The sequence below is a fragment of the Dicentrarchus labrax genome, unplaced genomic scaffold, assembly GCF_905237075.1.
Source record: "Dicentrarchus labrax unplaced genomic scaffold, dlabrax2021, whole genome shotgun sequence".
In the NCBI taxonomy this organism is placed as follows: Eukaryota; Metazoa; Chordata; class Actinopteri; family Moronidae; genus Dicentrarchus; species Dicentrarchus labrax.
Genome location: NW_026136705.1, coordinates 24911939 through 24931113, shown reverse-complemented (window position 1 = coordinate 24931113; position 19175 = coordinate 24911939). Strand labels below are relative to the sequence as shown.

Sequence of the window (19175 nt, the reverse complement as noted above, 5' to 3'; positions counted from 1 at the left end):
ATTGAATTGAATTGAATTATATTTGTTCTTGCACAAAGCAATAATAATAAGAGAAAATTAACAAAAGCCTGCATGTCATTCATGAAACGTTCACTGACAACCAAGACTGTTCTGACCCACCTGAGTATGTTGATTCATTGCGTCTAAACTATTTGTGTACACACAATTCATGCACAACGGCCAAGAGCTTCGCAGTTGGTATCTGGTTAATGTCTAACTCAGTGCAGGTTAGTCTAGCCTGGTGTGTGTCCTCTTGTAACCATATAAAGGCAACTGCTCTCGAATCCACATTTTAATATTTCCATCCAGGATCCTACAGCTGACCTCCTCAAACAGTTGACATGGCTTTAAATGGTAAAATAGCAGTAGTGACCGGAGCAGCGCTGGGGATAGGAAAAGCAATGACAGAGATACTCCTGCAAAATGGTGCCACGGTAAAGTTTTGCCTCTGTTATGCAACGTAGCCCAACATACTCTGTGTGCAATTTTGTGGGCACCTTTGCAGCATTATATGTAAATATGTATGTAAATTACAAGCAAAAAGCCGACAGTTTTGTAATGAATGTGTATATTTAAACAAGGAGAGTCTTCAATACTTAACAACAAGCAGTTTTTTGATACATAGTTGTATTTTATCGTAAAACATTTACAACAATGCAACAAAAAATAAGATTAATAGTTCATACTTTTATGTCTTGCATCTTATCCTTTTAAAAAACATTACACACACTGTATGTTTGGCAGTTAATCAAAGCTTAGATATGGGTTAGAGAATGTATCTGCATTTCTTTTTGTGACCTATAAAAGTGATAATCTCTTTTTTAAACAGTATAGTTTTTACAGTTTGTACTTGCAGATTATCTTTGTGCATTTGAAATTCAGGCTGCACTGAAGCAAAGTCCAGCCATAAAAGACAAACACAGGCTGTCCATGGAAAGCAGCCATGAGATGTCCTGTCCAGCTCTCTGACGGACAGTCTCCTGTACAGGTTGTCCTCCTGGATGTGAATGAAGCTGCAGGGAAGAGTTTGAAAGAAGCCCTCGACAAACAGTACGGACGGGAGAAAACTTTGTTCCTGAACTGTGATGTTGAGTCAGAGGAACATATTAAAGGTAACACACACACGTCCATTGCCAGTGTTTTTAAGATTTACACTTTCTACAATATCTGCACATTGCAACTACTGTATGGCTAAGTTTAGGGAAAGATGGTTATGGGATATGGTTAATTATGGTTTAGGTAGGGGTAGGGATAGGTAACACTTCTTTAAAATATGGGAAAGGTCATAGTTGCCCCTAATAAAAACAATTAACATCAAACGCAATTACACTAATGAGAATGTTACTTTTATATATTTAATCTTTTGCTAGAGAAACCTGAGAGAGAAATAGAATGGAGATAAGACACCAGGACTGGGTGATATGTTAATATATAGTCATCCGAGTACACACAATCTGCATCAGAAACAATCACTCTCTAAAGAAGTCCAGAATGGGTCCAATGGGATGTGTTATTTTCTGCTTTAAAGCTGCCTTTCAGAAAACTGTGGAAACCTTCGGTGGAATTGATATCCTCTGCAACAATGCCGGCATCTTGAATGAGAGAACATGGGAGAAAATGATCTCCATAAACCTCGTAAGAATATATACTCCTGTCTTATTCAGGTCAGAAAATAAGTTACTTACTAACAAAACTGTGTATATTAACAACTGCCTGCCTGGAAGAACTCCTCAGTAATTTCCCCATGTGCACTCAGGGCTAACTCATTATTATTATGTATATAATGGAGTAATGGAATAAAGAGACAAGTTTGTGTTTAAAAATCACCAAAATATGAATTCTGTGTTGTAGGTGGGTGCTATCAGGGTAGCCTACCTGGCTCTCCAGCACATGAATAAGTTGGCTGGAGGTCGGGGAGGGGTCATCGTCAACACAGCATCAATGGCAGGTACAAGTATTTTCATTGTATCTCTTCAAGCACTAAGCACATTTGGTATTTTAAGTTTTGAGAGCTGTTTAAAACGTAATAATTAACTAAAATGAACGCTGGAAACATTGCTACTGGTGTTTGAATGCAGGTCTCTGCAGTGGGTGGGAGCTTTTATATCTGTTACACCTCTGATATGATGTGCACAGGCTTATATATTATTATTTTATAAAAACATTGAAAAAGGTGGTTGCTCAGCACCTCAAAAAGTGCTGTAGTGAAAACAAAAGACCAAGTCTGATGACGTTGTGAAGTAGTGTGGGGTCATAGGAGTTGTTGTCTTCACCACCATTGCCGGCAGAGGTCTCCTCCTCTCCAAAAACAAAAAGTAGCTGCTATTTAAAATCGGTAAAAACACTGAATAAAACAGTTTCACCTTAAAAATGTTTGTTTTTCCGACGCTGTTCGGACAAAGGACGTGCTGAAGGGGCTGCGAGCCGAGCTGCTGCTAACGTTAGCTCAGCTTTCTGATAACTTTAGATCCAGACGTCTGATGACTAAAATCATTCACCTGGTTTAAATATTCAACAAGATCAAAAAAGTGTATTGTAAAAATGTGGCCTAAAAGTGGATTAAAAATAAATAAATAAAAAAGGTCTCATATTTAGAGGAATATTGCTCAATGAAAACAAGAAAATCTTGTTAATCTGTGTTCGTTAAGGTTTTAAAACTGACCAATATAACCCACATCCCACAGGTCTCGGTCCTCTAATGAGCTGCCCTGTCTATACAGCCACCAAACACGGAGTGGTCGGCTTCACTCGAGCCATGGCGGTAAGGGCGATGACGTTTATTGATGAAGGAAAGATAATAACAGTTTGACTTTATTTTACCCTTATTGTCTGTATTGTATATTGTGTTTCTGAGTAGTTAAAGCCTAATTTTGTGTGTGTGTCTTTTACCAGGCTGCCTCTACGGCCTCAGGCTATGGTATACGGTTCAACGCCCTTTGCCCAGGTTTTGTCCAAACTGACCTCTTCTCCGCCATCCCATCCAACCTGGGACATTACTCCCACCTGGCTGATGCAACCCAGCAAATGGCAGACATGATGGGGACGTTAACGTGAGTTCAAACAAATCTACCTTTAGTCCTGTGCTCCAGTTCTGTTTGTTTTAGAGCAGGTTTGACTTAGTTCCATTATGTACAATATTAATAAGTACAAACATGATTAAATTACTCAAATTATCCTGACATCTTGGACAGCCTGGGACAATTTTCCAACTAGGCAACATCAAAAGGGTGTTTAATAGAGTCTTTTATAATGTTAAAAATGTTCATGAACTTAAACCCCATCTTTGATTCTGGCTCAGCACAGCGTTACAATGTGCCACAAATTCAACCAATAGGAGAATTGCCCAGCAAAAATTTTTGGACGTGAGGGGTCACACTGCTTTCCAGCATTGGACACTTGTAGTCTACTGTGTCTACTTTGTTTCTTCTCATATGCTCAATATCGATTCTGCTTACAGCAAATAAAAACAACACACAGTCGAACCCCTCAGTTACATTGTGTTACACATGTTGAAGTTCATTACAATGACTGTGATTAATACTGTCTACATGCTTATCCTGCTGAACCACTGTATCTTTTGTTCCAGTGTGTCTCTGGTAGCCGAGTGCCTCCTCGAGCTGGTGAATGATGAGACAAAGAACGGGGAGGCCCTCTTGGTGACAACTAACGGAAATAAGTACATCACATTTCCTGTATTCACCTTGAGCCGAGGCCCCTGATTGAATCCTGTAATGTTTCTCAGTGTTTCTATGTGCATAAAAATAAAGAAAGGTCATCACTTTATTTGAAAAATGATCTGTTTAATTATCGATTGAACACTTAAATGATCGGAGTGTCTGGTATCATGGTTTTAAAAGCCTGTGAAATATATAGCCCACAGTACAAAATGTGACATGAGTGTTAATAAACTAATGAAAACTCCATCCATCTCTATGTTTTCAGTGATTTTCAGTTACACAAACAACCCCCAAATGCAAAAGATTTAAGGTACAAGTGATGTCTGATGCTCATATTCAGATGTAATCTAATACGTTGTTGTGTAACAGCTATTGTGTCAGTCCTCTTTTACTTCCTGCTGTTAAAAAACTGAGATTCTGGTGCCATAAACACTTGCTTTTTCTCCACAATCAGAAACAGGAAGTTGTGTCCCCCATCCGAGCAATGGGTTTAACAACAATTTTTGCAGGAGGTGTTTTTGTCTTCCAACTTAGTACATGAAGGTTGAGGTGTGACCAGAAACGCCTGTAGGGGGAGACATACTACAAACATGACACACTAGATTGGACAGCATCTACAGCTTGCACAGTAACACGTCTATTAGTGACATGAAATCCGAGTGACATCAATTTTGTTTTGCCCTTTACCTGCTGACCTCTTGTCTGTGTCCCATACAGAGCTTTTCAATGGAACTATTTGACTGTGTGGTGGTAAGGCTCTCCAGTATTTCTTTCTACAGGATGGTTTGTTAATAAGGCAGGTGGGGTCCCTTGTGGGGAAAATTTGGCATGTGGGTTTGTGAAAGCAGGTGGTTACGCCTGTTAAGTATAGATGGGCTATACTTAAAACTGCTGGTCATATGGGAGTGAGCATTTTAAAATACATACATACATTCCACATACATTAAGACCTGTCAGATCTGCCAGTTAGCAGGAAAACCAGATCAACCTATTTTGGTTGGTAAAGTGAGCCTTTATATTGTACCATTAATGGATACTTTAACTCTGGGGACTTGTGATAGTGTTCTAGAAATATTTTAGGTGTCTCCTTATGGATTGTGGTGTCACTTTGCTAGTTTTGGTGTTTTTCAGACTTCTCTGAAAGTCGGGTGACAGTCCATGTCGTTCAGCTCTATGGTGCACGAAACAAAAACATTTAGAGGCTACTCTTGCAGAACGACCCTTGTTTCTGTTGTCCCTCCACCTCTTCTCCTCTACTGCCCTTCCTGTTTCTTCAATCTGTTAACCACAAGCAAATTCATTAGTGGCATCTAGTGGGGAAGTTTCAGATTGCTAGTGTCTGTATTAGACGTCCTGGGAATGAAAACGGGGCTGTGAAGTGTGAAGGAGAAACTGCAAAAAAATATGTACTATCTACAGCCAGTGTTTGGTTTGTTCGTTCTGTAGAAACATGGTGATTCAGCAGAGCGTATGTACATAAAAACAGCTCATTCTAAGGTAACGAAAACACATCAAGTTTTATATTCAGGTGATATACTAATGAAAACATACCTATGAATATTATATTCCATTTCTGCCAATAGATCCTCACTGATGTTACACACTGGACCTTTAATATCTTTAGTTATATTTATAGTTTAAAGCCATTTTAGCTGTTCAATCAGAGGAGAGGAGGCTGTAGGTTGCCTGTTGCCTGTTATATACCAACGCTGTCCATAAGGAGAACACACTGAGCCAGTCAGGGCCTGAAATGAACTGTTCTCTTTAGTGTCCCACAACCGTTCCTAAATTCTACTTTAAACACTTTTACAATTTAACAGATATAACACCCATTGTCCCAAATGGAATTCTTTATTTTTCATTGAACTTAATATATAATATAGTTTAATAAAGTTGTTTCAGTAACTCACATCACTTCACTGACTTACTCAATTTACTGTTTGATCAATAAATGCATACACAAAAGGAACACTGTAATCCAGAGATCCTGTTAGAAAGAGTGAGAGAGAAGGTCAAACTCTGTGAAAATTTAAAAGCTCAAACAAACTAACTACATTTGCTTTAGGAGTTTACCCAAAGACAGAAATCAGAGAGAGAGAGGGAGAGAGAGAGAGAGAGAGAGAGAGAGAGAGAGAGAGAAGCTCAAATGTGGCTACACACCACATTTGAGGTGAGGAGAGGGAGAGACCCTGATGCTGTTGGCAGTAAAGCCGTGGACTGTGATTGCTCTGAGGAGCATGGATGGGAATGAATTACAATATAATGTATTGGCTTTTTCCCTGATGCTCTGAATAAGTAGTTCACTTTGTCGGTAGTCACTTTTTTTTTTTTTAGAAATAAGTCGCTCAAAGGGTATTAAAAGTCACTAAATTTAGAAAAGAAAGTACAGATATTTGTGTAAAACTGTAGGGGGTAAAAGGTGAAAATGATACCTTCATGTATAGGATAGACGATCGTAGGATGGTGTCAGGCTAACATCAATACCTTCACATACACAAAACCTACGCAAGATATGAGACATGTTCATTCATCTTACATAATACATGTACGGAACGCCCGATTACCAAACTTGCATGTGTCCAGAAATATATATTGACTGTTAGGGGCTCTCCGATTGAACGTTATCAGCCGGTATTTGCTCTAAATAGTTTGATCGCTATAAATGCCACTCAGACAACACATTTATTTTGTTCCACAGGACAAGTTCCATTCAGTATTTTCCAACACATATTTACTTAGGAGGGCCGTAATTAAACCTAAAAGTTGTTTCCTTGCACCTTTTTTTTCTGTTATCAGACAATGTCCCTTATCAAGAGCAGCTTCATGCTTCATATAAAGTTCAGTATTTAATCAAATTGTTTTGAGTCGTGAATTAAGAGTTGATTTGACTAATTGTAACATCAACAATCGGAATCAAATTGAATCATGCCCGAAATTCCCGCCCCCTTTCCATGCAGTCCTAATCCTAATCTGAATTATTTTGGTAAGTATATCCTTCTGTCCATACTACAGATACATTAAGAGTGATATAGGGGTAATGCTGTTATTCACATTATTGTTTATATCTTAGATACGCGTTATTATAATTATTATGCCCAGTGCCCAGGATGATTCTTGCTCGCACCTTCAATTGCTTACAACAGCGAGAGCAACAGGACTCTAAATGCAGTTCATCTAACAGCCAGTGGTGTCAGTGTGCTGCTGTTTTTCCGAGCTCATGAAAAGTTGGCATTTTAGAGAAACTAGGTTCTCACAGGACAGTGAATCTCACACTAAACTATCCAACAGTATATAAAGTAGATCAAATTATCTTGACCTACACCAACATCTACAGCAGTGAAATGCAACATGCCCATTAATGCAGCAGGGATATAAATCCAAAAACATCATATGTAATAGGAAAACACTGACAAGGACCATTTTACTGAGCAGTGAGTACTTTTACTTTTGATACTTTACATACATTTTACAGACAATACTTACATACTTTTACTTAAGAAAGGTTTTGAATGCAGTATTTACGTGTAACAAAGTATTTTCAGTTTAGTATTTGTACTTATTTAACTACAGCAGCAACAAGGAACTTACATTATTTCTAGCGGCCCCTGTGGACAAAAGCGGTAGTGTTTACACCTCCTTGTTTCATTGATTTCAAGGGGAATCCGACCCAGTGGCAGGCATTAGGAATAACTTAATAAAAATAGCCAATATTCTCAGGGATCGTCTAGTGTACTTATGTAGGTCACATAGAGGCATCAGTATTCATTTGGATCTGAATACTTCTTCCACCATGGATTCCAGATAGCAAAAACAATTATTGTAATTTAGACATGGTTACTAGCAAGGTTAATGATAACCATTAGAGGATGCAAAAGGCCTGCAGCTTAGACCTTTTATGTACACTGTATTGGCTACTCATGAAATGAGAAATTCCTTGTCTGCTTCAAACAAGCCACTAGATAAATGAGGGAAAAGTTGCGTATTCTTTTCCATCTGAGAACACCATTAGGGCCTCTCCGTTCTTCGTCCCATCTGTCACCAGCTCAAGGACGGCCTCAGCTACCTCAGATACACTGAAATAAGAAGGTACAGTGACTTCAGTGAATATGCTCATACACAGTATCCTGCATGGTCATGATAATGTACTTCCACTGAATCATTTTTGTACTTCTGAGAGGCAAAGACTCACTCTAACAGCCGGATTTTATCAAGAGGGCTTTTGTCCAGTTCGGAGAATTGGCCCAGTCTGTCGCCTATGCCGATGAGGAGGGTAGTTTCAACGAAACTTGGGCAAATTGCGTTGAAGCGTACTCCATACTCCAAGGCGGTAGAAGCAGTCTAGTAAGAGATACACACAATTGAGCTTCAACTGTTCAAAGGCATTACGTATAATAAATAATACAATAAAAGTAAAAATCTACACTAATAAAAGTACATTTTTATTGTACTAAACAGCCTGTACTGAGCCAAAAGAGGTGGTCAAACAATTACAAACAGAGGATTTAGGCAGTGCGTAATGACTCATAAGGACCAGCATAAGTTAGCTGTACATGAAAAAACATTTTAATTGACACCTGGTTTAAATTTCTGCTGCAAATTCTTGTACACAGATTGTTTTCTTTATCTGTCTGGACTTTGTTGTAAGAAAAGCATTCCTTACCGCCATGGCTCGAGTGAAACCGACCACTCCGTGCTTTGCGGCTGTGTAGACAGGACTGCTCGCTATAGGTTCAATACCTGTAGGATGTGGGATATATCAGTCAATATTAGGGTGCACCATATAACATAACAGAGAAATCATTAGCACTACATTAAATGAATGCTTTAAGTAATTACTTTTAGCTGTATTGGATGTATCTTCTCTACATACCAGTAGTACTGGTCTGCAGGCTGTTGAATTTTTTGCACCATTTAAGCACCTTATGTAAGTAAAGAAGTATCTTATTTTATCCTGTCCTCTTACAAGTTATTTATTAATGTAATTGGCTGTATCCAAATCTTTTTTCCTTCTGACTTTTTTGAACAAATGAAACCTGCAAAAGCAGTTAATAACAGACACAAAGATGGATCTCTTTCCAGACTCTGTCCCCTGGTTTATAAAACATGGTTGCACCCAGTAAGGCTTCATTTGATTTGATCTGGGTTTGGATTCATTTATTATGTCTGACGGTGAGAGAAATCTGCAAAATGAATACGTACGGTCAACTAAAAAAGCAAAAAACAAACAAATTCAGAACATTGTGGGCCTTTACCTGCTATGGATGCTGTGTTGACGATGACCCCTCCCTGACCTCCATTCAACTTGCTCATGTGTTCCAGAGTCAGGTAGGCTACCCTGATAGCACCAATCTACAACACAAACCAAGACAGAGGAAATCTCATTTTGTCTTCAGGACGTCCTTTGTGTACCAAATGTTGTGAAATGAAACAAGAAGCTGAATGCAAAACCTGATAAATGTAACTCTTTACACTTTGTTACAGTCTAACAGCTGGAAAAAAAGCAATGTAAATGTTTTTTAAGTACAAGAAACAGGCATAATCCCAACCAGATGCAGTTTGTTGCTTCTTACAAGGTTTATGGAGACCATTTTCTCCCACGTGAGCTCATTCAAAATGCCGGCATTGTTGCACAGGATGTCTATTCCTCCAAATGTGTCTACGGTTTTCTGCAAGGCAGCTTGAGAAAAGAAAAAAACAGTTAGTAGTTAACCAAGTTGAGCGCCTCCTCTTAAAGGTCCAGTGTGTAGGATTTAGTGACATCTAGTGGTGTAGTTGCAGATTGCAACCATTTGAATACCACTGAGTCTTCCAAAGGTGTAGGATAAACTACGATAGCTGTGAATCTTGCAAATAAAACCCTATCCGGTGCCAGTGTTTGGTTTGTCTCATCTGGGCTACTGTAGAAACATTCAAGATAGCGGCCACCGTGGAGGGACCCACTCTCCTGTAATTAAAAACGGTTTATTCTAAGGTAACAAAAGCACAACAATTTCTATATTCAGATGATTATACACTAATGAAAATATATTTATGACGATTATATTAAATATCTGCCATTAGATCCTCCTAAATGTTCCACACTGGACCTTAAGACTCCTTGTGGGACTGATGAGGCTGTTGCATTAATTTATGTCAATAAAAAGGACTCCAGCTGTCTTCCTCTTGTCAGTACCTTTGTGTGTGTGTGTGTGTGTGTGTGTGTGTGTGTGTGTGTGTGTGTGTGTGTTACCTTTGATCTGCTCCTCTGATTCAACATTACATTGCAGGAACAGAGTTCTTTCCTCTCCATACAGTTTCTCAAGGACTTCCATTAAATCATTTCCTGCAGCTTCGTTCATATCCAGGAGAGCTACCTGTACAGGTAGATGAACCATCATATATACACTCAGTTGTCAGTTTATTAGGTACACATCTACCTAATGCAGTCTAATACAGTCTTGAAATGTTCAACTGTATGGTCACAAAAATACTTATTATCGGTGGAGTGCTCCTTCAAGAAGCTCAACACCTCAGTGACTACAAACTACAGCTACAAAGTGATCTCTGTTGTCTTAAACCATCTCTCCCATACCATACAATTACTAGTTTACACCACCCTTAAAGGCAGACTCGACATACATATTAATCGACGGATTAAACTCTCTTTTAATTTAAATTAACTTGTTGTATAAAATGTTTTAGAGGTGAGTATCTGTGTCTCCAAACAATAAAGAATGTGACATGTTTTGGAAAAGTTTAAATATTTAAAGGACTTACTGAACAATTCATAATTTTACAAGCTGAAAAAAAATAGTAACAGCTGCCAAATAAAGGCAACAGTACCCTGTAGGTACCTCAAAAGTGAATGTAAGTACACTGCTTGAATAAATCTACGTATCTACTCTGCCACTGTTTGAATAATTACTTCTATGTTGCAAGAATGCATAATAAACCTGTGATGGTAGCCCACCCACAATATCACACAACAAAATGCGGCTTTGCTCCATAACTGAGCCAAAACTTTTACCTTGCAGCCGTTCTGCAGGAGTATCTCCGTTATTGCTCTTCCTATTCCCATTGCTGCTCCAGTCACGACTGCAATTTTACCGTATAAAGCCATTTCAGCAGTTCAATCAGAGGAGAGGAGGCTGTAGGATGAGTGCAGAAAATGTGATGAACCGAGGGAACTCTCTGTGCTTATATACTGACACCGCCCATAAGGAGAACATACCGAGCCAATCAGGGCCTGAAATTAACCTTTTTTTTGGTGTCCCAAAACTGTCCCAAATTCTACTTCAAACAGATATAACACCCATTGTCCCAAATTGAAGTTCTTTTTTATTCTACATCACAACTTTGTTTCAGTAACTTATATTGCTTCATTGAGTCACTCTGGTTCCCTGCATGTGAATAAAACATTTGAATCGCCCTGGGTGTTTGGTCACAGTTAGTTTCAATTATTATTTTTATCATTGGTTGAGTTACTCTTTCTTGCTTATTGATAATTGTGTGATCAATAAATTTAGCACAGCAAACTACAGTTAAAATGCAAAACTGTTTCTGATTGTTATACAGGGATAGTCAGGAAAGTCACTACAGAGAAATTGTATATTAGAAATAATAAAAAGAAAGAAATCTAGAAAGGGAGGGAGAAGAATAAATGTAAATATTTACAAGCTCAAACAAACTATTTACAATAAACTGTAGGACCACCCTAATCCAGAGATCCGGGAAGAGAAAGAGCGAGAGAGAAGGTCAAACGGATTATTTAAATATTTACAGGCTCAAACTAACTATTTACACGAAAGCTAAGGAACACCCTAATCCAGATATCCGTGTAGTGAGAGAGAAGCTCAGTTTTGGCCCCGACGGCACACTGACTGACTGACTGACTGCGAACAGCACAAGAGGAGAGGGAGAGACCCCGACGCTGTTGGTAGAGCTATTGACTGCGATTACTCTGATCAGTGTGCATGGGAATGAATTACAGCATCATTTATTAGAATATATTTCTCACTTTTTCCTCGTTGATCTGCATAAATCGCTAAATTTCACTAATAGTCACTTTTTAAAATATAAGGCTCTCTCTGACGCATTTTTTGTGTGTGTACGCACATGTATGGAAAGCCAAAAGGCTCACATTTCGTCTAAATTTCCCTGGAATTTGAAGTACTTGCAAATGTCACCGTGTTTAAACCATGTGTGACCACTAGAAAAACACATAGTGGCCTTTATCGGATGCCTGGTGGTGTTTGATAATGATCTCTGTTATCACTCAATCAGTAAGGAAGAAGACACTTCGGTGTTTTATTATATATTTTTTATTTATTTATTTGTAATATTATTGTTGGAGCCTTTTTGGAGATGTGTTAATGAATTGCTGGGAGAGCCGAGTGTTTTTTTTACCTCTGACTTACAGCAAATTTAAGTTGCTTGGGATTGTTTTGTCATTTATTTCTCTGCTTGACAGATTTTGGACAACGCAGTATGAATGAGAATTGAAAATAAATATGACAAGAGAAAGAAATCAGTGTGATTCCTCTGCCACAGTTTGTAACATAATGTTTTACTGCGTCCAGTTTACAGCAAGCCCTCCTCTGGCTGGAAAAACTGAGTATTGTAATTCATAAATGGTCCACTGCTGCCACCATCTGGAGTGTTACAGTAACAGCAGGTACGCTGGCTCATTGCAGTATGCATGCACCATTAAATGGCTCGATACACTTAACTTCACATTGTATTTGAACATACAATACCTGTGTATAAATAAAAATAATACAAATTGTGGTTGTAACAATTAAAATGATAAGTATTCTATAGGCTACATATTCTACACATATTACACAATAATTTAACTACTACTACTTATGTATTATGTCCTCAGGACAAAGGGACATCCTTTATTTAGAGCTTTGGGTGGATGGATGGACAGTTGAATTAAAGTCAAATAAAAATGAAACATCAGTAATCTTTAAAATGTCCAAATTCGGCTCAGATAGGCATTGAGCTGGTGGTCTGAGGACACTCTTTATTCTCAGTTTACTCAAGTACAGTATGTACAGTTTCCATTTTATACTTCTACTCCCCCACATATCAGAGGCAGATATTGTACTTTTTACTCCTCTACATTTAATCGGATTAATTAAGCTAAATAAACAATCTAAGACCCTCTTAGATTGTTTTTTCTGAGCTCATGAAAAGTTGATTTTTTAGAAATACGAGCTTCTCAGGACAGAGATATTACAAACATACAATGATCTTATAGAATATGATGCGTTGTGGTAGATTAAACTATCCAACAGTATATAAAGTAGTTAAAACGAGCTCAACATTAAACATCGACAGCAGTGAAATGCAACATACACATTAATGCAGCAGTAATATTAATGCAAAAACATCATATTTAATAGGAAAACACTGACAAGGACCATTTTATGGCACAATGAGTACTTTTATTTTGATATTTTAAGTACATTTAGCTGACAACACTTAGTATCATTTCGAATGCAGGATTTTTACTTGTAACTGAGTATTTTCACAGTTGCTTAAAGCAGCAACGAGGAACATTTTAAGTTTTTGTTGATTCTAGTGGCCCGTGGACATTTTAACTGAAATTCCTGGTCTGTTGTCAACAAAGCACAAAGCCATTACGTAAATGAGGGAAAAGTCACGTATTGTTTTCCTTTTGGGACCACCACTAGGGCCTCTCCATTCTTCGTCTCATCTGTCACCAGCTCGAGGACGGCCTCCGCTACCTCAGATACACTGCAATAAGAAGGTAAAGTGACTTCAGTGAATATGTGGTCATGATAATGTACTTCAACTGAATAATGTTTGTACTTATTATCAATGTACTGAATGGAATTAAGGCAAACCTGCTGCAGACTAAACTGTAAAGGTTTAATGGAGCACAGAATTAAATGTAGATTTTTTTTAAAGACTCACTTTAAGATCCCAAAATTTTTTAACAATTGTTCGGTTGCTTCAGCCATGTGGGAGTATTGCCCCAGCCTGGTCGGAATGTCAGACAAGAGGTCAGTTTGGACAAAACTTGGGCAAGCTGTGTTGAAGCGTACACCGTAGCCCGAGGCGGTAGAGGCAGCCTAGAAAGAGACACACGTACACGCAATTAAGTTTCAACTGGTCAGAGGCACAATGTATAATACGCAATAAGAGTAACAATCTAGTGCCTACTGACTCATAAGGACTAGCAGAAGTTAGATCCAGGCAATGATTTCCACACCCACTACACGTGTACAACGCTTTGTACGTGAAAAACACCTGGTTACGATTTCTGCTGAAAATTCTTGTACACAGATTGTTTTCTTTATCCTGTCCAGACTTCTTCGTAAGAAAGCATTCCTTACCGCCATGGCCCGAGTGAAACCGACCACTCCGTGCTTCGTGGCTGTGTAGACAGGACAGCTTGGCATTGGACCGAGACCTGAGGGGTTTGTGGGTTATGTTGGTCAGTTTTCAGAAATCTAAATACTACAGAGGTCAAGAAATTTGTATTTTCATGCAGCTAATTATCCTTAAAATATAATAATGTGGGTTATATCAAGTCAATATTAGGGTTAAATTGATGTTGCCAATAGTTTTATATGCCTTTCAGTTGGTGGTTTTAACACATGAGGAAACATGACTAGAAATGCCTGTAGATAATCATCATAAATGCCTTTCTCACTGTATCTATGCTATCTCTTTAGAGACTGGTGTCTCTTGTTTTATGAAAGTGAGGCTTCATTTGATTCGCTCACAGTTTTTGATCAGTTATATGTCTGACAATAGACTGTTGAGAGGAATCTAGCTGTGTTTCCAGCCAGGTGGAATTCCAGTAGCTCACCTGGTAGCCCCACCTACTAAGGCTGAGTCCTTGTCGCAGTGGTTTGGGTTTGATTCCAACTTGTGGCCTTTTCACCTGTCACCTCCCCCTCTCCCTTTCCTGTCTACCGCCAGCTGTCTCTATCCATTAATGGCATATATATAACTATTCTAACCAGGTTCATCAAACACAACAAACATAAGAGCACAATGGCGATCCTCTAAGTATGCAAAAGAAAAGGTCAAAATGTTTAAATATATAAAACTAACTACAACCTCTCGTGTCTTTTTAATATATTACTTAAGGTGATGCAAAGAATACTGTTTTCACATGTGCAGAACATCGTTTGCTTTACCCGTTAGGGATGATGTGTTGACGATGACGCCTCCCCGACCTCCCTTCAGCTTGCTCATGTGCTCAAGAGCCAGGTAGGCTACCCTGATAACACTTACCTACAACACAGAATAGACAACAGAGAACTCATTTTCTTCAGGCCGTCCTCTGTGTACCAAATGTCGTGTAATGAAACAGGAAGCTGAATGTAAAACCTGCTATATTTAACCAAATTAATTCATCACAGTCTAACTGCAGAGAAGAAAGACATGTAGATTACTCTGTTTACGGTGGTGCAACCAGTAATTCGTGAGACACAAATATGCTGTTATATGTTGTTGTGTAATTTCCCTCGTGATGCACCCGCGAACGAGAAACTGGCATAATCCCAACCAGATGCAGTTTGTTGCTTCTTACAAAGTTTATGGAGATGGTTTTCTCCCACATGCCCTCATTCATGATGCCGGCATTGTTGCACAGTATGTCAATTCCTCCAAATCTTTCTGTGGTTTTCTTCAAGGCAGCTTGAGAAAAGAAAACAAAACACAGTTAACCAAGTTGAGCTCGTCCTCATTAAGGACCAGTGTGTAGGATTTAAGGGCATCTTAAGCAGTGTAGTTTTGCAGATCGCAACTCCCTCGTTTCACCCTCAAAGAGAAACTACGGTGGCTCTAACGTCCACTTTCTCCCTCCTGCTCTGCAATAACTCCTTCCCCACCAGTCCCAGTCATCTGACCTTACCCGCCCTCCTCCTGAGCAGTTCCACCTATGTCGCTGGTCTCCAGGCTACCTGTCCTCCAGAGCTGCTTCCCCTTTGTTGTCAGCATCCAGAGCCTTGTCCAGAGCTGCCCTGTCTCCTGGTCACCCTAAAACCTGCCCTGCCCATCTACCTTGACCCCAGGCCACCCGCCTGAGGTCTTATGCTCTGCCCCTGTCCAGTCCCCAGGCTGTCCACCCGAAAGCACTGCCAGCTCCCAGGCCACTTCCCCTGAAAGTAAGAATCACTTATGTTTTCATTACCTCAGAATGAGACGTTTTTATGTTGAACTGTTTCCACAAACCAAACACTGGCTGTACTGGCGCGACCATCACAGTTTTTCCTACATGCTTGGAAGGTGAGCTGTATTCAGTTTGTGGCAATCTGAAACTAAGTCCTACACACTGCTCCCTCAATATCACTTATATTCAATTCAAGTTATTTAAGACTAATAGTTCATATCTTTTGATATAATCGAGGCCATTTTGAGTTTGAGTTTAGGTTTTTTGTCATATGAATAAATAAATCAATAAAAAACTTGTGCTTTGGCAACGTCTTGATGATATGAAACATACAGTTCACTAAATGAATGTAAAATGTACTGACAAACAATCTCTTCACCCTTTTAAGTAAATGGTCAAATCACAAGAATTGTCACAGAATATAATCTGATACAGAACTGCTCCTCCTCACCGCAGTTGAAAATAAACAGAACATTTGAAATGTGAGCAAATTATTCCCTCATGAAGACTATTCTTACGCATACTTAAGCCTGTATCTTATTTCTCTTTCCATCCTGCCACTCACTCCTCTCCTTAATAACTATTAATGAATTGCTTCCTTGCTGTTAGTGGTGATATCAGCTTTTCTGATCAGCAGGTCTCATCTATCCATCACCGCCCAGTTTCTTCATCATCAGCATCATTTTATGTCATCAGCTGTCAGTCACAGTTGAGTCATCCTCCGCAAACCACAAGCGTCTGGGCTCAGGGCAGACACCCCTCAATTTCATAACCTTCCAGGAAGTGCTAAGTACCTTCAGTTAAGCCTTAATTATTACATATCATCTGTTACAAGAAACACGATCTTTTGCTTTATCCACTTGTCTCTCCTGATTGAACTATAATTATTGTAACACTACACTTCAAACTAATGATGGGTGCGGTTCTCCACCTGGGATTAAACAGCATTTGATCATCTTAATTCAAGACATAATGTCCTTGAGTTTGTCCGCTTCCTCTCATCTGACAAAGACTGGAACTTCAGTCTCACAAAGTACTCTGCAAAGGCCGTCACTGATTAGCTACATGTGTTTCTGGTTTGTGTCCATAAATAAGAGTCCAGCTGTTTTCCACACGTCAGAACCTCCCCCACTTTTGTACTTGTTTTTAAAGTGTGTGTGTGTGTGTGTGTGTGTGTGTGTGTGTGTGTGTGTTACCTTTGATCTGCTCCTCTGATTCAACATCACAATTCAGGAACAAAGTTCTTTCCCGTCCATACTGTTTCTCAAGGACTTCCATTAAACTCTTTCCTGCAGTTTCATTCACATCCAGAAGAGCTACCTGCACAGGGAAATGACCATCAGACATACACTCAGTAGTCAGTTTATAAGTTACTTTTTTAGGTCTACCTAATGCAGCGGTCCTGCAATACTTTGATGAAATGTTTGGGTTATGGTGAAACCGTTGTTTCACAGGCTGAGTACAAGTAGACACAAGTGTCCCTTTAAGAAGCTCACTGACAAAAACTCGGTGACAAAAAAACAAAGTGCAAAGTTATCTCAGCACCCTAAGAACTGGTCCGACATACATAGATTAATAAACAAATTCAACCTTTTGAATAAACTTTGAATAAACTTAACTATAAAATGTCCTAGAAGAGAGTATCTGTGTCTTCAAAACAATAGTGAATAAGACATTGAACTACATTGTGGAAAAAAACAACTTGTTCCTCAACAAGTTGAAATATTTCTGTATATCTGTAATATCTTCTTAACATTTAGTAAGAAAATTAAAATAAAAGGACTCAGTAAAATCCCCTTTTTTCCCCTGAATCATCATTTTAGGAGCTGAAAAATAATATGCAAAGACAAATAAAGGCGAAAAAGGTGACTTTAAGTCCAGTACTCTACTCTGCCACTGTTTGTTTAAGTTTACTTGTGTGCTGCAGGGATGCATAATTAAACCTGTGTTGGGTTTGGTAGCCCATCCATCTCACTATGCTCCAAAACTTTTACCTTGCCGCCGTTCTGCAGGAGTATCTCCGTTATTGCTCTTCCTATTCCCATTGCTGCTCCAGTCACTACTGCGGTTTTACCGTTTAAAGCCATTTTAGCTGTTCAGTCGGAGGAGAGGAGGCTGTAGGATGCAGGATCTGTAAAAATCATGAACCCGATGAGACTCCGAGTGATTTTATACTGACACCGCCCACCAGGATAACATACCGGATGAGTCCAAACATGCGGAAAATTAGGACAAATAATCAATAAAGGCGACATGTTTAATGGCATTCAGGTTTAATTTAAAGGAAAGAGTGAGCAAAAAGTTATTTTATTTTTGTTTTAGGAAAAAGTGGAACTGAGGGTTTTGAATTGAGTAGAAACTGTTTTTTTTTTTCATGTTGGTTGTGAAATAATAATTTTGTGTAAAAGATTAACACACAGGTGTAATATTTGTCTGTAAACAATCGTACATAAAAAGGCCTACTAATCAATACTCACCAGTCCATTGTATGAAGTACAAGGCAAGTTCACCCGTGAAAAACTGCTACATTTTTAATGGAGTTTGGAACGACTGTACCGAGAAGAAACGTTTCCCGAGTACAAACCGTGCTATTTAGAGATACGTGTTAAATATGTGGCCACTAGATGGAGGCACAGTGCTGTGTGACTTGATAGCTCAAATTCATGGTGATGTATTGTAATGAAGAGGACAATTACTACTAATGAATAAGGCATTTTCAGTTCCACCTAATTTTGTTGTTAGTACAACTAATCTTTATTTTTTTAAAGTAATTAAGTATTATATATATATATATATATATATATATATATATGTGTGTGTGTGTGTGTGTGTGTGTGTGTGTGTGTGTGTACACATCCTGGTCATTACAAGGTGGTTTCTGGGGAGTGAGTTTGACAATCAGCACTATCAGCTGGTCTCAGGTCTGGCACACCCTGTCCTGATAGCCCAGCCCACTCTGATTGGGAGAAACTGACAATATACTGCTGTTTCACACTCGTTTTTACTCAGATAATGTTGGCAATTGAGTTTTAGTGACTTGAAATGAGCTGCAGGAGCTGAATGAAATACTGAAGATGAGTTATGATTAGTTTGTAGCTGAATGTAAGTAAAACCCTAAACCAGAGCAACAAAATGCTTTACAGTCACAAAACACATTAAATATATATTTTGAAGCCTGTATTTAAGAAGCTTAGTGGAACTGTATGGTCTCAAAAATTTACTGATTAATATGGGGCCTTAACAGTAATTAGAAGGGTTTTTAATTCAATCATAAATTTAGTGTAGTGATTTAGAAACACTAGAGTAACGTTAATTGTGTTGGTGCTTCTTGGCTTAAATAAGAGTAGGATAGGATAGATAGC

At 38.7% G+C, this 19175-nt stretch overlaps 3 protein-coding genes across 4 annotated transcripts; 1 reads left to right on the top strand and 2 right to left on the bottom strand.

Annotated features, from left to right (window-relative positions):
* The first annotated feature begins 193 nt into the window (after positions 1–193).
* Positions 194–3923, top strand: LOC127363653 (15-hydroxyprostaglandin dehydrogenase [NAD(+)]-like). The gene is made up of 7 exons (XM_051400394.1): positions 194–434; positions 989–1112; positions 1529–1635; positions 1852–1948; positions 2685–2761; positions 2893–3050; positions 3587–3923. Exons 1-7 carry the CDS (start codon positions 342–344, stop codon positions 3717–3719), a joined length of 789 nt encoding a protein of 262 aa, XP_051256354.1. The 5' UTR covers positions 194–341; the 3' UTR covers positions 3720–3923.
* A 3173-nt stretch (positions 3924–7096) lies between these two features.
* LOC127364412 (15-hydroxyprostaglandin dehydrogenase [NAD(+)]-like) lies at positions 7097–10834 on the bottom strand. The gene is made up of 7 exons (XM_051401917.1): positions 10684–10834; positions 9907–10030; positions 9248–9354; positions 8930–9026; positions 8338–8414; positions 7867–8015; positions 7097–7750 (listed from the first exon to the last, which is right to left on the bottom strand). Exons 1-7 carry the CDS (start codon positions 10774–10776, stop codon positions 7633–7635), a joined length of 765 nt encoding a protein of 254 aa, XP_051257877.1. The 5' UTR covers positions 10777–10834; the 3' UTR covers positions 7097–7632.
* Positions 10835–13086: 2252 nt separating this feature from the next.
* On the bottom strand, positions 13087–18416 carry LOC127364411 (15-hydroxyprostaglandin dehydrogenase [NAD(+)]). 2 transcript variants are annotated; one of them, XM_051401916.1, is made up of 8 exons: positions 18291–18416; positions 17808–17928; positions 17010–17133; positions 15232–15338; positions 14837–14933; positions 14024–14100; positions 13602–13759; positions 13087–13421 (listed from the first exon to the last, which is right to left on the bottom strand). In XM_051401916.1, the coding sequence occupies exons 2-8, from the start codon at positions 17898–17900 to the stop codon at positions 13304–13306; spliced, it is 774 nt and encodes a 257-aa protein (XP_051257876.1). In that variant the 5' UTR covers positions 17901–17928; positions 18291–18416; the 3' UTR covers positions 13087–13303. The 2 variants fall into 2 exon arrangements, with proteins under 2 accessions (XP_051257876.1, XP_051257875.1); XM_051401915.1 differs by having other exon boundaries at positions 17808–17944; positions 18291–18382.
* Between the last annotated feature and the right edge of the window lie 759 nt (positions 18417–19175).

What these genes read in the sequence shown, in the direction of transcription:
- LOC127364412 (XM_051401917.1), bottom strand. Translation starts at nt 10,776, where the DNA reads ATGGCTTTATACGGTAAAATTGCAGTCGTGACTGGAGCAGCAATGGGA. An exon ending in CAACACAGCATCCATAGCAG is followed by an intron (nt 8,415 to 8,929) that starts GTAAAGGCCCAC and finishes CACATCCTACAG; the next exon opens with GTATTGAACCTATAGCGAGC. An exon ending in GTTTCACTCGAGCCATGGCG is followed by an intron (nt 8,016 to 8,337) that starts GTAAGGAATGCT and finishes ATCTCTTACTAG; the next exon opens with ACTGCTTCTACCGCCTTGGA.
- LOC127364411 (XM_051401916.1), bottom strand. Translation starts at nt 17,900, where the DNA reads ATGGCTTTAAACGGTAAAACCGCAGTAGTGACTGGAGCAGCAATGGGA. An exon ending in GTTTCACTCGGGCCATGGCG is followed by an intron (nt 13,760 to 14,023) that starts GTAAGGAATGCT and finishes GTCTCTTTCTAG; the next exon opens with GCTGCCTCTACCGCCTCGGG. An exon ending in AAAAATTTTGGGATCTTAAA is followed by an intron (nt 13,422 to 13,601) that starts GTGAGTCTTTAA and finishes TTCTTATTGCAG; the next exon opens with TGTATCTGAGGTAGCGGAGG.
- LOC127363653 (XM_051400394.1), top strand. Translation starts at nt 342, where the DNA reads ATGGCTTTAAATGGTAAAATAGCAGTAGTGACCGGAGCAGCGCTGGGG. An exon ending in AAATGATCTCCATAAACCTC is followed by an intron (nt 1,636 to 1,851) that starts GTAAGAATATAT and finishes TCTGTGTTGTAG; the next exon opens with GTGGGTGCTATCAGGGTAGC. An exon ending in CAACACAGCATCAATGGCAG is followed by an intron (nt 1,949 to 2,684) that starts GTACAAGTATTT and finishes CACATCCCACAG; the next exon opens with GTCTCGGTCCTCTAATGAGC.